Source organism: Benincasa hispida, chromosome 1 (genome assembly GCF_027475165.1).
Source record: "Benincasa hispida cultivar pf3 chromosome 1, pf3_genome.v1.1, whole genome shotgun sequence".
Classification (NCBI taxonomy): domain Eukaryota; kingdom Viridiplantae; phylum Streptophyta; class Magnoliopsida; order Cucurbitales; family Cucurbitaceae; genus Benincasa; species Benincasa hispida.
In genome coordinates, this window is record NC_143478.1 from 88,317,760 (window position 1) to 88,334,718 (window position 16,959).

At 41.1% G+C, this 16,959-nt stretch overlaps 1 protein-coding gene and 1 non-coding gene across 2 annotated transcripts; one reads left to right on the forward strand and one right to left on the reverse strand.

Moving 5' to 3' along the window:
* Window positions 1–8,883: 8,883 nt before the first annotated feature.
* On the reverse strand, window positions 8,884–11,500 carry LOC150038814 (uncharacterized). Its single transcript, XM_090314549.1, has 3 exons — window positions 10,601–11,500; window positions 10,019–10,176; window positions 8,884–9,583 (listed from the first exon to the last, which is right to left on the reverse strand). Exons 1-3 carry the CDS (start codon window positions 11,498–11,500, stop codon window positions 8,884–8,886), a joined length of 1,758 nt encoding a protein of 585 aa, XP_090170675.1.
* A 4,970-nt stretch (window positions 11,501–16,470) lies between these two features.
* Window positions 16,471–16,576, forward strand: LOC120070481 (small nucleolar RNA R71). The gene has a single exon (XR_005479975.1). It is a non-coding gene; the product is annotated as a small nucleolar RNA R71 (small nucleolar RNA).
* Window positions 16,577–16,959: the final 383 nt, after the last annotated feature.

Below are 16,959 nucleotides of genomic sequence, written 5' to 3' on the forward strand. Positions count from 1 at the left end.
TTCAGATTCAACCATCGCATCTCCAGTAGAATTTCCCCAGCATCCATCTCCACCTCACTTTTCTCCTCCATCGTCGCATGTTGACGACCCAAATGGTTTGGGAGTAGGCCCTTCTACCCAACCTCAAACCGTTGCGGGTGAAACATCGTAGGCGCAATCCACCATCGCGACACTTGCTGCTGACTTAGAAGAAATGCGATCTCTCTTCTCTCAACAACAAAACTTCTTTTGCCAGCAATAACGGAGTTGCAGGAGAGCAACGCAGTAACACAATGGTGTGGCAGTCGATGATTAATATTCAAGGCAATATCTATACCATCCGCTTGAACCAGAGACAGATGACAGAGCGCAACCATGAATACTTTAACTTTTTAACAGCTTATTTACATGGACCCATGGTGCCTCCCCATCTACATCAACCTCTGCAGTTTGAAAATTAGCCTTAACGAACTCCTCCACAACAACCTCCTCAAGATCCCCTGCCGCAACTCTAAATTTGGGAGTGTGCCACCTTCTTCACAATTTTGTTAAATTTTTCTTTGCGGCCATTCTTTCACTATATTTTTTATTTGTATATAGAAGTTATACCTTGAATTTTTTGTACTTTCTAAAATTTTTTGTTGCAATGTTTGTAATTCTTTGTATACTTGATAAAATTTTATACAACTGAGTAATTATTCTTTCCATATGTGTTAGCCTCTTTACTTATCATCCTTTGTCAATTATTACGGTAACTCTTGTCTTGTATTTTGCGTTGTCAATTGAACTGCCATGATGAGTAATATGCATACCCTTAGCAATATTTCTTATACATTGCATTTTCTGACTAACATTTAGACAATTCATCGCAATAGCTCTGCTTTACCTTCTCTATTTCAAGACTTTACTCAAACCTTCTTTTCAAAATTTTGACTAAGTATTTTGTCTTTTCTGTCCAAAGCAATGCAATGAGCCCCTTGCGCTTCTCTAAATTTGAGGATGGGGAAGGTCTGAGTAGATGCGATCAAGCGGATGTGACAATATCAGGCAATTGCATTCATTATTATCAAAAAAAAAAAATATCCAATGTCAGCGCAAGGGAAAAATCCCAACCTGATAAGAGTTAAGTCGTGAAAGGAACCTGTTCATAGTTGAATGTTTGCATGTTACCCATGGGAGCAAGTCAAAACGAAGGTAGGTTTCCAAGATCGACGCAATATGAAAACAAAAAAAAAAGAGAAAATAAGGATAAAAGAGACAACTCCTCTGACCAGCAAAATTAAAACTTGGCTGAGGATCAAGAGTTGAAGTTGAGATTGGTACACAACCGAAGTTGGATGCTCGCATGACACCCGTGGGAGCAAGCCAAAACGAAGGGTGTAAGCATGATCAACATTCTCTAATAAGATGACGCAAACCAGGCCATCACATAAAGACGCACTTTGTTGTTTTTGCAAGAAGAGGTAAACATTCTTCTCAAAACTAGAAGGAAATTTTGGGTAGAGGTTTGTTGTAGGTAAGAATAAAATAGAACCAGTGATGAAATGTTAAAGGATAGAAGGAACATGCATTGTTGAGTAATTTTGTAAAGGTGGAGCATTTAAAGTAGCCGATCGACGCAAAGTTAGGATAGGAATTCAACGAAATTGCCTTAGTTGAAGACATGCTTGAGGACAAGCATATATCTAAATTTGGGAGTGTGATAACTTATAGAAATACAAGTTATTTATGTTGTTTTATTTAGATTATGCAAAAAAAAGAAGGAAAAGTGGCGTCAATAGTATAAGAATTGGCTGAGAAATACAAAAATTATACGACACACCAACTAACCCCATTGCGATAGTGAAAGAGAATGTCCAAGTCTTTGTTTTGCAGGAAATAGGTCACCGCATGCGTTAATTACTCAGGGACAAAATGTACAATGCATCTACACAGCATGCAACAATCGATCAAGAACGAAGAAAGATCAACGCAATGGCAGCGCATGCGACGACCGATTATGGATTCTAGTGATCAACGCATTTCCACCACATGCGGTAATCAAAACAACTACACCGCATGCAGTGATCGATCGAAGATGTGAAGAGCAACGCATTCACGGGTGATTATGACAAGTGTATAACTTTCTGTTGTACGATTCTGACAGATTGATCGTGGAGCAGAGCGGACATTTCCACTACGCCATAGCAGGAATTATCAGAATTACACAGTTGGACCACCAATACAAAGAGCCAAGGCCTTGTCTATAAATAGCTTCCTTGAATTCATTGCAATGGAGGCTGGTCTGAAGAGACTTTACAGAGAAAATCCGGGAGAACGACGAGACAAGGCTAAAAGGTGAAGCTCTGTGCAAGAGGTCACTTCTACCGGGAAAGCAAGCCTGAGAGGGAAGCTTTCCCCTCCATCTCATCCACACGCCGGCAAGCACAACGTCCCCGATCGAGATCTGTGTCAAGACATTGACACTTTTTCTGTATTTGTTTCTATTATTTCTTTCATCTACTATGTTCATCTTCTTTAATCTTTCATTCACAAATCATGTATCAAACGCTGATCTTTAGATTTAAATGTGATTATCATCATCATTATCATCTCTCTATTCCTTTCACATTTATCATCCATTTTCTCCATCATGTGTTCTTAATCCCCTGGGTAAAGAGGAAGAATTAAGCGAGTGAGTTAATATTTTTAAGGTAATCGGCTAAGTTTAGCTAAAGCATGCTCAATGGCATCTTCACCTGTGAGAGCAGAAGTGAAGATGTTATTCCGCCTATCGAGAGAAGGTTGGAAAATGTGTTAACTAAAGCAAGAATTATTTCCAGAGATGAAAAAAACCTTGCATTCATTACGTTCATCTCTGTTTCACCATAGACATATGGGAACGCGGCCGATCATGGAAAGGTGTAAGCCAAGGGAAAGCGGAACCTTAGTTGCGTCCTTAACGAGATTGACGAACTTTCGATGTCCTTTCCCTCTACTCATTCTCTTTCTAATTCATTCACAAGACTTGCCATCACATTCATTAGATTCTTTTATACAACTTCACAGCCAGTCCTCACCCTATATCATAGTAGTTTAGATATTTATTTTATCAACGCAATTTTACTTTCAATGCAATTTACATTTTCTGCACAAACAATTCTTTATTCTTTATGATAACTGGTCGCATTTACCATTGTTTGTTGCTATCGTGATTCGAGCTGGGCGTGTATTGTATAAAATAAATTTGAAAAATAAGTTCCAATTATGAATAATGTGTTGATGCTTTGATGCGTTGATATATTCGTAACGCATTGGTACGTTGGAGATGTACAACAGAACGCGTGACACTTCTCTATTGATGTTCAAGTTTTCCTAAATCAGACCCAAGTATAAATCCAATTTAGGTTCCTGGTAAGTCCAGGGTCGAACTCAAGGATTCAGATTAAGCTAACGCAGACCTTACGTTGTAGTTGTTGTAAGGATTTCCTAAAATGTATGAAGAAATGTGATTTACACTAAGGTGTTGTATGTATGCAAGAAGATACAAATGAGTTGAGCAGAGAATGATGGGTCGTGTGAAAATGGAATTTTAATGCAAGTGGTATGCGTCGTTCTAAGATGAATGTATACGAACTAGAATGTGATGTGAATGAGATGGCTTGCTTATCTTTTTTTATGCATTAGACTCTTATTCGACACTTCTCAATGCGAATAACATACAAAACCTATCTCTAGGATGCATGCGTTAAACACAGGATGCAGTAAAACACTAGTAAGTCTATTTCTAGATGTACTATGCGTTCTAACTTGATTCTGGCTTATTTTATTCTCTTGAATAATCTAAGCTAAAGATGCTTTTACCAATTGATCAAGTTGGCTTAAGCATTTAAGATGGAATTTGCATGAAGTATAGATGCATCCAACATAAACAAGAAATAAACAATGGCAAAGTGTGGTGGATCAAAATATGAATTTATAAAGAAGCAGATTGCCTTTACAAAAGAAATACTTAATCAGATGAAATGATGAAAGCGATAAATGAGATGAAAAGAACTAAGCCAAGTCATAGAGTACAATCTCTTGTATCTCTTTGGCTCAATTCTAGTCGTGTACAATCACTTGTATAAGGATTGGACGAAGTGTCTCTCTCAAGCTCAGCTTCCTCCGCTCCTTGATCGGTGGTGATGGTGGTTCTCTTCCCTTCTGCTCTTCTTGGCACCACAACGCAGCTCTAGAGGGATTTCTTCTATTTATAGGCATTGGTCTTCTCCAGCTTGGTGATGGGTAGCATTAAAGTCCATGCCCTGGTCTGCCGCCTGACACTTAAAAGCTTTTTAGACGCCACCTGCTGCAGGTGCCCATGCTTGTAAGTGGTGATTTGACACAAACAGCCTGAATCAATGAATCTTCTTTGCGTTGAATCCCTCCGACGCATGGCCCATGCATTAGAACTTTGCCTGCGACACTTCTTAATCATGCGTTAGCCTCTTGTTGAAATCCTGCAATATAAAGCGTTAGTGCCATAACATTTTAGTAATAAACATTCTTTTGAATGAGTTTGCTAATATTTGAGTAATTCCATGTGTTTCTTCTAAAAATGAGGAGATTTTATCATTAAAAACCTTAATTTTTCCAACTTAAGAGCCACAATAACTTGTATTTCTACAAGTTATCACCACCCTCAAATTTGAACAATGCTTATCCTCAAGCATTCCATAAATAATTATTTGTTATCTCCCTTTTCTTTAGTGTGCAGAGTTCGCCTCTCATCATATTCAATTAAAAGCTGAGACAAGAGTTTGGAAAATGTAAAGTAGATTGACTCTTTTCTAAAAGGAATAAAGTTTAGTTTCAAGTGTAGCAATCCTTTTATCAACAACTCCTTTCATTTCTCAAAACATTCCCGTTTTTTCTAAACCAGTAATGCGTTATATGCTTTTTAAAATAGATGCCGGATAAAAAGAAAAAAAAAATATGAATTTTTTCAATTACCCATGCTTTGTTCCAGGTATCCCACTTTCGTTTTAGCTTGCCCTCACGGGTGTCATGTGAGCATCCAACTACGGGTGAGAACCCTTCCCAACTAAACTCATATCTAACATTTATGCATTTCAAGATATAATTTCTTTAAACTAGATAGAGGAGTTTTATGGGACGTATTGGTCTAGGAGACTTAACTTCGTTTTGGCTTGCTTCCACGGGTGTCATGCGAGCATCCAACTATGGCTAAGTGCCTGTTCCAACTTTTTAACTCATGTCATTTTGAAGTTTTTCTTTTAGAGTAATAATAGAGGAGTTGCGTTCAACATTTTTCTATTTTGTTTCCTTTCTTTTTGATGTACTCGATTAATGCGTCTTAACTCGAATTTCCCTCATCCCCAAATTTGGAGATGAGCTAAATACTCATTGCTAAGAGAGAAACAAAATTTCGAAAAGGCTTTGAGAGTTCTGAAAGGAGTTTTGAATTAAAGCTTGCATGCGTTAGAAAGAAAACATGTAGTCTTTCTAGAAAAGTTAAGGCTTTATTGATTTTCCTAACGCCTACTCTATACTTATAGATTTCATATTGTTGATATCATTGAGGTAAGGTAAAGCACAAGACTAGAAAATATCTAAAGAACAAAAAAAAGTATGCTTAGGTCAAACACAAGGAAATAATGATAGAAAATTTTCATTCATTTTCATAGGATAACATGAAATAAACAAACAAGGCAAACAAATACAAAACATCAACAAATAACACAAAGTACAAAATAACCAACACCCCAAAACTTTATTGTGTTGGCGCGTCATCCCTGCATTCTTCTACAGGGTCTTCATCCATAAAGCACAAAGGGTTTCTAAGATGAGCAGGTAGCGGAGGCAGAGCAAACATTCCAAGCAAGACCTGATTAATGTACTGCGTTGTGTAAACAAATTAGTCTTGCATTCTTCTTGTTTGTTGCCTTAAGTAATCCCTTAGAACCCTGTTTTGTTGTTAAAGACCTTCAATGGATGCGGACAATGGTCTGAGTTGATCACTAATGAAAGTTTTCAACTCTTCAATGTCGGTGTTGCGTTGAGGTGGTGTTGGCTTTTCACTTCTTTCAACAGGGTCTTCAAAATTTCTTGTGTTACTCGACCCAAACCCAGTTGGTTAAAAAATGATTGGATGAGACACAAAAGTGGGAATTGGAATTGGTGAAGGTGAAGGTAGGGGACAAGGGATGTCATGATCTACATCAGTTGGCTCTTGGTGAGTTGGATCAAGACTCCCTTCTTACGGGGCTACTGGTGAGTTTTGGAGAGTGAGGTTTAGGTCTGGCCACGATTCTTCATTCATAAGTGCAAGCTCTGCTTCGTACTCTTCATTCTCTGAAGCTTCATCACTGTGTTCAATTATTTGGACGCGTCTTCTTTTGGGGGCGCATTGGATGATCGAGGTCTGGCTGTCACTTCTTTGCGAGGTAGGGCAGGCTGATGCGGTGAACCGCGAAGCAAACACCTGATTAACTTGATGTCCATCAAACTGTCGATCTCCTTATAATCATCCCCCAGAGGGATGCCCCCGCGTTCACACAGTGCGTAGATCAGCCATGGAAAATAAAGTTGTCCTCTTGGTTTGGTTTTGATGGCTTTGATCTGATCCCTTATTATTCTCCCTACATCTAGAGGGATGCACTATATGATATAGTAGGTAGCCAAGATGTGTTCTTTTGACAAAGTCTCATCATGCATTGTAGGCATGATGCTTCTTTTAACCAAATAATACCATAAATTCGCATTTGGCTTCAAGTTCCTAGAAGCTAACATCTTTGCTCCATTTCTTGATGTTTGCCATTTGCTTCCAGGCTTGGCTACCACTCTTAACGCATCTTCAATTTGGCTCGGCGTTGGTTGTTCCAAGATGTGGTTGCCTTCTGCATCCAGATTACTCCTGATGTTGAACACTTCATTGATCTTATTGGCTGAGAAGTGCACCAATACCCTATCAACAAATGTTGTACTTTTCTCCATGTCGAATTCACTGCTGTAAAACTGGCAGACAAGGTTAGGCCAAATTCTTGTGTGCCCAACGCATAGCTAACCCCAACCCATTGCTTCTATGGTTTCAGTTATGTATGCTAGCAATGGGTGGCATTCAGGAAAGAAGCCTTTCTCTACAAGAATATCACTGAACTGGCGCTTCCTTCCTGTGGTCTTTTTAGGTAACGCATCGGTTACCTTGCGCTTGCCCACCTCATATGCCTTGGCTTCCTGTGCCAGCTCCCTTAATTCATTTTCCATTTCCCTTTGGAGAGCTGACTTCCTTCGCCCCTTTCTTGCGGGCTGATAATGTTCCAATTCCTTCTCTAACGCATTGTGCCTTGAGCAGCTTCCACTTCCACGCGTTGCATCCTCAGGACCGGATGCAGACTGCTCATCCTCTTCCTCCATGATTAATTTTCTCTTTCTCGTCACTTTCTTTGCTTTTGAGGGCCCTTCATTCGTGTTAGTTTGGCGAGATTGCGATGCGTCTGGGCCAACTCCCCTTTCTTCATCTTCTTCATCATTTTTTTCTAACTCCGCTTCAAGCATTATTGCATAGCGCTCCATTTCATCCATTTCAAGTGATGCGTTGGGTGGGTCAGAACGCATCACTTGTTCTTCTTGGCCTTGATTCAGACTTGCCAAGATAGCTCCGAACACTTCTTGCTCGTCCCTTCGAGCTAATTTTGTTAGTTCTTCGAGGTTTCACTCTGACGCATGATTGTCAGAGTCGGACCTTGGTGGAGTGAATGGTGGGGTGCCAGATGGGGTATGCGGCGACCCAGGGGATGAAATGATGATGGGTGAACGCGGCAGTTGGCTGGACGCGTCTGCTTCAACTGGGTATATGGTGACCAAGGGTTGTATGGACAGTGGAGGAGGTGGACGCACGGCTGGCGATGGTGCGTTATGGAGGTAGGCTGGAATGGGGTTATGCGTCGCACCCACCGAAGTGATATTCGGAATGAATAGTGGTGGGGCGGGCTTGGTATACAGTTTCTTGGTAGCCGTGGATGACGAAGGACGCTGCCTTGGTTTTGAAGGGGTTTTAGGTTTTGGTTTTGGGGTGGTTTTGAGTTGTTGTGTGGCTTAGAAGAGGGGTTTGTGGTGGCTTTGGTGGGTTTTGACTGAGATGGTCGCTAGGAGGTGGAAGATGGCCCGTCGTGCAAAGGTTTAATAGGAACGGTGGTTTTTAAGGTCTGTCGAAGGCTTGGGGGAGGCGATGTTGAAACAGACAAGGAAGAGAAAGAGCTTACCGGTGACACGTCTCCGAAGCTCATCGATTGATTCTGGCTATCGGACGCTGAAGACATCATCGTCAAAGAGTGACCGGAGAAATGATCGAACGATGGTGAAAGTGAGTGGCGCTCGAGTTTTTTTATTTTCTTTTGCAGAGAGCTTAAAGGCGATGAAAGAAGAAGAAAATGAAGAGTCTCGAGTTTTATAGGTCTGGAGAGAGAGAGTGGTGACGTCAGGCGGCGCATGACGTCCGCATTTAATGTGAAGTCGAAAGGACGTGCATTGGGCTTCCAAGCACTCGAGTGTTTTGCATCTTTGAGATGCGTCCTTTCGACTTGGGCCATGCATTAGACTTAAGTCTAACGTGTCCATCTATTTCCATCCCGATTATATACAACTTATTTTATTTTATTTTATGTAAAACAAGTAAATCTCTAACTATGAAGGCAATAACATTCAACAATCAATCTTAAAACGCAAGGACAAACAAACAAAGTAAACTCAAACGCAATGATAAAATACATAATGCAAAAAGAATAAGGAAAGAGGAAGCATCTCTGGAATATGTGTCGATGCGAACATAGGGTTGCTTCGACGTGAGCCTCAATTGGCTTTTCGTAGTACGAGAGAGGACTTTTGACATTCTATGCCATCTTCAAAGTAAAGCTTCACTCTTTACCTATTTACTTTGAACGCATTTGTGCCATCCTCCCGCATTAATTCTATTGCTCCGTGGGGAAAGATTGTTTTGATAATGAATGGTCCTGACCACCTTGACTTTAACTTTCCTGGGAACAAATGCAATCGTGAATTGAATAATAAAACTTTTTGGCCAACAACAAATTCTTTCTTACTAATGCGTTGGTCGTGCCAACGTTTGGTCTTCTCCTTGTAGAGCTTGTTGTTCTCGTATGCATTCAACCGCCACTCCTCAAGCTCATTGAGCTGAAGTTTACGTTGATCGTCTGGGACGTCCAGGCTTAAATTTAGCTTCTTGACTATGGGGGTCTTATAAGCAGTCCTGTAGGCCCAGAGTGCTTCATCCAGCCTCTGTGCCCAGTCTTTCTGCGATGCATTGACAACTTTTTCTAGTATTGATTTTATTTTCGGATTTGATACCTTAGCTTGACCGTTCGTTTGTGGGTGGTATGCGATAGCGATCTTGTGCCTAACATTATATTTGACAAGTAATTTAGAAATGATGCGATTAATGAAATGCGTACCTTCGTCACTTATCAGGGCTCTTGGCGTTCCAAAGCATGTGAAAATGTTCCTGGTAAGAAACTTAGAAACAGTCGACGCATCATTTCTGGCACAAGCTACTGCTTCTACCCACTTTGATACGTAATCTACTGCAAGCAGGATATATTGTTGACTGTAGGACAGGGGAAAAGGTCTCATAAAATCAATGCCCCAGACATCAAATAATTCAACTTCAAGATTATTGTTCAAGGGCATTTCGTCCCTTGATGAGATATACCCGGTGCGTTGGCAAGGGTCACACTTACGAACATACTCCCTCGCGTCTTTGAAGAGGGTGGGCCAGAGGTATCCACTTTGAAGAATCTTCATAGCGGTTCTTTGCCCTCCAAAATGCCCTCCGTAAGGAGAGTCGTCACATTCAGTCAAGATGCGTTGTGTCTCTTCCTCTAGAACACATCGACGCATGATGGAGTCGGGGCCTTATTTATAGAGAAACAGTTCATCCCAAAAATAAAATTTGTTGTCGTGTACTAGCTGTTTCTTTTGCTGAGAGTTGAAGTATTCAGGGAATTGCTTGGTAGTTAAGTAATTAACTATGTTTGCGTACCAAGGTGCCCTGCCTTCAACTCTGAACAAGCTTTCATCAGGAAATGAATGTTTGATTTCATTTTCTTGGTCTTGTATTTCCTGATTTTCTAATCTGGACAGATGGTCAGCCACTTGATTCTCAGTTCCTTTTCTGTCCTGAATATCGATGTCAAATTCCTGCAATAGCAGCACCAATCTTATTAATCTTGGTTTCACGTCCTTTTTACTCATCAGGAACTTTATGGTTGAGTGATCTATATAAATGGTTGCTGACGCACCAACTAAATAAGATCTAAACTTCTCGATGCCAAATACTACAGACAACATTTCTTTTTCCATGGTTGTGTAGTGTTCCTGAGAGTCGTTCAATGTTTTGGACGCATAAGAGATGGGATGTATCAAATTTCCTTTCTTCTGCCCCAACATGGTACCTACTGCAACATCACTTGCATCGCACATGAGAATAAAACATTGCGTCCAATCCAGTGCTATTAGTACCAGAGCTGTAGACAACGCATATTTCAATGTTTCAATTGCATCGCAACAGTCATCATTGAAATTGTAGGCCGATTCCTTCTAATAATGTGCTCAGAGGTCGCACAATTTGAGAAAATCCTCTAACGAACCTTCCATAGAAGCCAGCATGTCCTAGAAAACTTCGTAGAGCTTTTACATTTGATGGTGGTGGAAGTTTAGCTAAGAAATCTATCTTGGCTTCATCAACTTCCAACCCAGCTTTAGATACCTTGTGGCCTAAGGTAATTCCTTCAGTCACCATGAAGTGACATGTTTCCCAATTCAGCACAAGATTTATTTCCTCGCATCGAGCGAGGACGACCTCCAAGTTATCTAAGCATGATTGGAATGAGTCTCCAAAGACTGAAAAATCGTCCATGAAACCTTCAACGGTCCTTTCCAAGAAGTTAGAGAAAATTTCCATCATACACCTTTGGAATGTTCCAGGTGCGTTGCATAGCCCAAAGTGCATGCGTCTGAACGCGAATGTTCCAAAGGGACAGGTGAATGTTGTCTTTTCCTGATCTTCTGGGTCAATCAAAATCTGGTTATAACCAGAGTATCCATCAAGGAAACAATAAAGTTCTTTTCTAGTCAGTCTGTCAAGCATTTGGTCGATGAAAGGAAGGGCAAAATGGTCTTTCTTGGTTGCCACGTTGAGCTTCCTATAGTCCATACAGATGCGCCAGCCCGTGACAATCCTCGAAGGAATGAGCTCATTATTGCAATTGACTAACACTGTTGTTCCCCCTTTTTTGGGAACGCATTGGACTGGGCTTACCCAGTTGCTATCGGATATAGGATAGATGACTCCTGCGTCCAACAATTTTAAGATTTCTTTCTTGACCACTTCCTTCATTATGGGGTTCAGCCTTCGTTGAGGGTCGATTGATCTCGACTTCCCTTCTTCCAGCCTAATTTTATGCATGCAATAAGATGGGTTGATGCCACGGATATCCCCTAGCGTCCAACCTATTGCACGCATGTGCTTCTATAGTATCTACAAAAGACAATGTTTGTTAGGCTCGATAAGATTCGTGGAAATAATTACATGTAAAGTTTTATTTGTTCCAAGGAAGGCATATTTAAGGTGACTAGGTAATGGTTTCAACTCAAGTTCTGGTGGTTCCTTTAGTGATGGACGCATTGGTTTCGTCCGCCACTCACTCATACTTGGCGGCTCTGGTTCTTTCATGTTTTCCGCCAACGCGAGGACCTCGTACACTTGAGTCACTTCTTCTTCAGGAAACTCTATTCCCTTCAGTTGACTCCCACTACCTGGGAACGTTAATGCGTTTAACACATTAAACTTCACCTCTTGATTGTCTACGCGCATAGTCAATTCTCCCATATGCACATCTATTAAAACTTTCCTAGTGGCTAGAAAGGGGCGTCCAAGAATAATTGGTACATCCCTGTCTGCTTCATAGTCCAAAATGATAAAATCCGCTAGGAATATGAAGTTGTCAACTTTTACCATAATGTCTTCAATCTTTCCTTCAGGGTACTTGATTGTTTTGTCAGCGAGTTGAAGAGTAACAGAAGTGGGTTGTGCTTCACCTATTCCCAATTTCTTGAAGATTGAGAGTGGCATGAGATTAAAATGCTTGCTCCCAAATCACACAACGCATGTCCCACATCTAACCCTCCGATCGAGCATAGAACTGTAAAGCTCCCAGGGTCCTTTTATTTCTTGGGTAGACTGTTGCTTACTAACGCATTGCACTCCTACGTTAGTGCAATTACCTCTGTCTCGCTAACTCTCCTTTTCTTTGTCAAAATGTCCTTAAAAAATTTGACATATTTTGGCATTTGCTCCACGGCCTCTATAAGTGGAATATTGATATGCAATTGCCTTAGGAGTTCAAGAAATCTCTTAAATTGTTGTTCATCATTCTTCTTCATTAAGCGTCCAGGGAATGGTGCGTTCAGCGACACTGTAGGTTTTCCCGCATTAGACGTGCTTGGCTCTGAATGGCTTGTGGTTTCAGGCGTTCAATCTTCTTGATATTCTGATGCCATTGAACGTGTGTTGCATTCTTTTGAAGGACTGTTTTTCTTGAATTCATGGTTCTTTCTTCAAGAGCTTTGCCACTTTGCAATGCCACCGCGTGGTATTGCTTATTTTCATTGTTGTTCCTAGGAGTTTCAGTGTTGCTAGGCAAAACTCCAGGCTGCCTATTCTTCAACTCACTTGCTATCTGCCCCACTTGTATCTCCAGGTTTCTGATAGATGACGCCTGGCTTTTCAGCAATGCGTCATTCTGGGCGATATACTCCTTTAATAGGTTTTCAAGGGGAGACGCTGAGCTCGACGCTTGACCGCCTCTATTAAAGGGTTGTTGGTGTGGCTGATGCGTTGGTTGGAATGTAGGTGGTGGTCCTTGCTTTTGTTGTTGGTTCACCTCTGGTGGTGCTTCTGCTGATTTCCTGTCCAAGAAAAATTTGGATGGTTCCTCCATCTGGGATTACACGTATTTGAAAATGGGTTGTTTTTAATGAAGCATATTATCAGAGCATAAGTTTCTGAGACAATTGAGAAATTAGTTTATACCAGCTTAGTATTAAAGTATAAGTGCTGGGAAGGTTGAGATTGAGTTGATACTTGTTTAGTATCAAAGTATATGTTCTTGAAAACATGAGGGTTGAGTTTAGTAAAATCAAAGGGAAGTGTAGTAGAGTAAACGTTTAAGGAGAAACCTAAGAGTTAGTCAAGGTAGACTAAGAGGAATGGCAGAAGTGGCATGACCTAGCAGGAAACCGGAGCTGGAACTCACAACGCTACCTGAAGATCTACCGAGGAAGGTAAGTGTGTATTTAAGTTATTCTCATTTAGTATTTGAGATAGAAATGATTATGTTGTAGATAGTTGGTTCAACATCTAGCTTATAAATGGCTAGGTGAGGTATTGTTGGACAAACTGAGGAAGTTGATATCAGAGTAGCGCAGTGGAAGCGTGGTAATAGACGAGGTTATAAGAAGTTACAATAGTGGTTGTTGTGAAACCTTAAACCAGAGTTAGTTTGAGTAAATTTCGAGGACGAAATTTTCTTAAGGGGGAAGTAAATGTGAAACCCGAATTTTCATTTTTCCTACTTAAGCAGGTGATTAAGAGATTAACTAGTAGAAAGTTAAATCCTATATTGAAGTGAAGGAAAATTTCTAGGTGTTGAATAGATATTCCTTGAGTAGTTTTGAGTTAAGCTTAAATTGATAAAAAATTGACTAAGTGTTGGACTAGGCATTGCCATGCGTTGGCCGTAAGATCTTGAAGAGATTATTTGGGCCAAGGGAGAAGTTGAAGTGGGAGTGACACATGCCTTAGAGGTTAGACCAATGCATTAGGCTGGATGGATGCGTTGGATGATGGATACGTTGGATGCGTTGGATGCATTGGATGCATTGGATGATGGATGCGTTGGATGCATTAGTGAAGGAAGGAAAATGGAAGTAAAGCATTAGGATGGCATGAGGACTGGAGGGTGGCATTCATTAAGTAGCGTCGGCCAAACTGCCCAGGCATGCGTCGATGTACCCAGCCCATGCGTCGAGCATTGCCGAGCCTGCCGAGTGGCCATGCCCATGCGTTGATGCCTATGCAGCGAGCGATGGCCAGCCTATGCAGCATGCCCATGCGTCGAGCGGCCAACCTATGCAGCACGCCCATGCATCGGTGGCCAACACCATGCGCCCATGCCAAGCAAGTTGTGCGATGTTACCTAGTGAGCCATGCATCAAGGATTGGCGGTCACGCTATGCGTTGGTGATGGATAGCTCTTGCGATGGCTAAGTTGGATGGCAATGGTAATGAATTGGCTTGCTATGCGTTGATTATTGGCTATGCATTGAGTATGGACTATGCATTGAACATCCAAGAGTTAGACACATATAAAGGATGAGATCACCTAAAAAAAGGTCATCAAACCATGTGTCTTCTTGGGAGGAAAGCCTTAAGAATTTGAGGTGGTGGTGTCAGATTGGAGGTTCATGCGTTGGCAACGTGGGAGGAAGACACTTAACTTGTGTTGATCACAACATTGCGTTGATGGGGTGAGAAGAAGACACTTGGCCATGCAGCCAAGTAGGTGGTGTCAAATTTGGAGAAGGTTTGGACACCTATAAATAGGGCCAACAGACTTCATTTTTAGATCACAATTCAGAAATACCGTCAAAAGAGTGGGAGAGTTGAGAAAACCTTGCGTTGGAGCCAAATCCATGCGTTAGTCATAGAGGACGCATTGGATAGTGAGGTCTAAAGAGGATGCATCAAATTTGGACGAGGAGTTCTCCCAATTTACTCGTGCGTTTGAAGTGATTCCAAAGCCACCTGAAAGCTCTGAAAGTCTAGTTTTAGGGTAGGGCTACTGTAGGAAAAGCTCAAAGGGATCGGGCTGAAAACTGAGAAGAAGATAGAAGGGTCAGGCTGTCAAATTAGCTTGGGCCAATCTTGAAATTCTGTGATTCCAGCCAAACCACGAGAATTTCTAAGCTCAAAATTTATGGTAAGCTTCCTGAGACATTTTGGAATATGTTTGTAGAATGAAATATCTCAAAATAATGTTTAGAACTATGATAATCTAAGCTGTAAGTTGAATCTGGATTCTAGGGGTGAAAAGGAAGCCCGAGGTAGAAAAGGGAGCTACTAGAAAAGCTCCTAAGCAATCAAGGTGAGTGTTTACTTAGTTTTATGCATTGATATGTGGATAAATGCATATGTAAGTGCCAAATGCATGCTTATGATGTTATGTTGTTGCCATGATATTGTTTGTGAAATTGCTATGGAAACTGAGATTATACCTAGATTACATAAGTTAGCATGCTTAATAAAAGGTGCTTGGCAGGAAAATATAGTTGGCCTCAGTTGGTGGGAAATAATAGTCAGTGACAACCGATGGGAAATATATTCAAGTACCTAAGCATGACTAGCGGGAAAAGAATTGTCGATGTGCACATTGGCGGGAGAAGTGGGTTATACGAAAGTTTCCATAAAAAGTTATATGTGATTGATAATGTGTCCATGATATAAGCATGCCACGTATAGCATGGAACTGGAGGTTGATAATTGAACGAATGTGCACATGATCATGCATAATTTATATTGGAATTGTGATTATGTGATTGATTTCTCAAAAATATGTTTGCAAAGTGATTATTATTCTAAAAGAAGAACCACTCACTGGGCTTAGTAGCTCACACTCTTCCAAATGTTTTCTTATACTTACCCCCCCCCCCCCCCGGTAGCGAAAGGTGAGGAGTTCCAGGGTACTGCTAAAGTTAAGGTCTGCCACGTGCCACAGTTACACTTCCGGAGGGTTTTACAGTTGGTTGTTGTTGTAAACTTGTATTTAAGTCCTGGAGTTGTAAGAACATCATATTGTTGTAATGAAATGGGCCTACTTAATCAATTGATTATTCAATTTGTACATTGGTATCAGAGTTATTTTCGCAAGAGTTATTAGGCAGTAAGTGTCAACAAAAGGGTTGATAACTGCTGCAATCACGCCCTTTCCTAGGCTGAGAAGGTAGTCTGGGGCGTGGTGTGACACATATTGATTGCGGATTTTGTGGGCAATTAGCGTAGAAGTGGGGATCTCCATAGCCCACACAGCTAACCATGGGCTGCACGAACGTTTCTACCTGATTTACCTTCTGCTGATTTGATACGTTCCCTAGCGATATATTCTGCAAAAGGTTGGTCATAGTAGCCACTTGTGCAGAGAATGTGGCTATTACGTTGGAATCGCTAGAATTAACATTCTGAGAACTCCTCTTCCTGTCGGCTCTTGCGTCATATGTATCGTCCACCCATTCCATGTTGTGCTTTGCAATGTGGTCTAATATCTCCTTAGCTTCAGTATAGGATTTATCCATAATTCCACCAGCTGCAGCTGCGTCGGCTACCATCTGCGATGCTCTATTCAATCCACCATAAAAAGTCTCCATCTAGTTAGTGGTAATCCATGGTTCGGGCAATTTTTGATCAATTCTTTAAAACGCTCCCATGCGGCACTTAAAGTTTCAGCGTCTTCTTGCTCGAAGTTTATGATCTCTCAATGCCTCCATGCGTTGGTATTTTTTCATGAATTTCTCCACCAACTTCTCCCAGGTTGTGATCTCACAAGGCTCTAGAGAGCTTACCCATTACTTTGTGTCATCACACAAAGAATAGGGGAACAAAGATAGCCTGATCGCTTCTGGGGTGATTCCAGGAATCACAAATGAGTTACACGTTTCCAGGAAATATTTCATGTGGGCATGAGAATCTTCTCCATGACCACCCCCAAATTATCCAGCAGTTTGGAGCATTTGAAGCATCATAGATTTCATTTTGAATCTTGTCCCATCTGGCGTAGGGTATATGATTCCTGGTGAGAAATCATACAATACAGGAGACGCATACTCCCTCATAGGACGCGTACTACTATTCACCATTAGGATCGGATT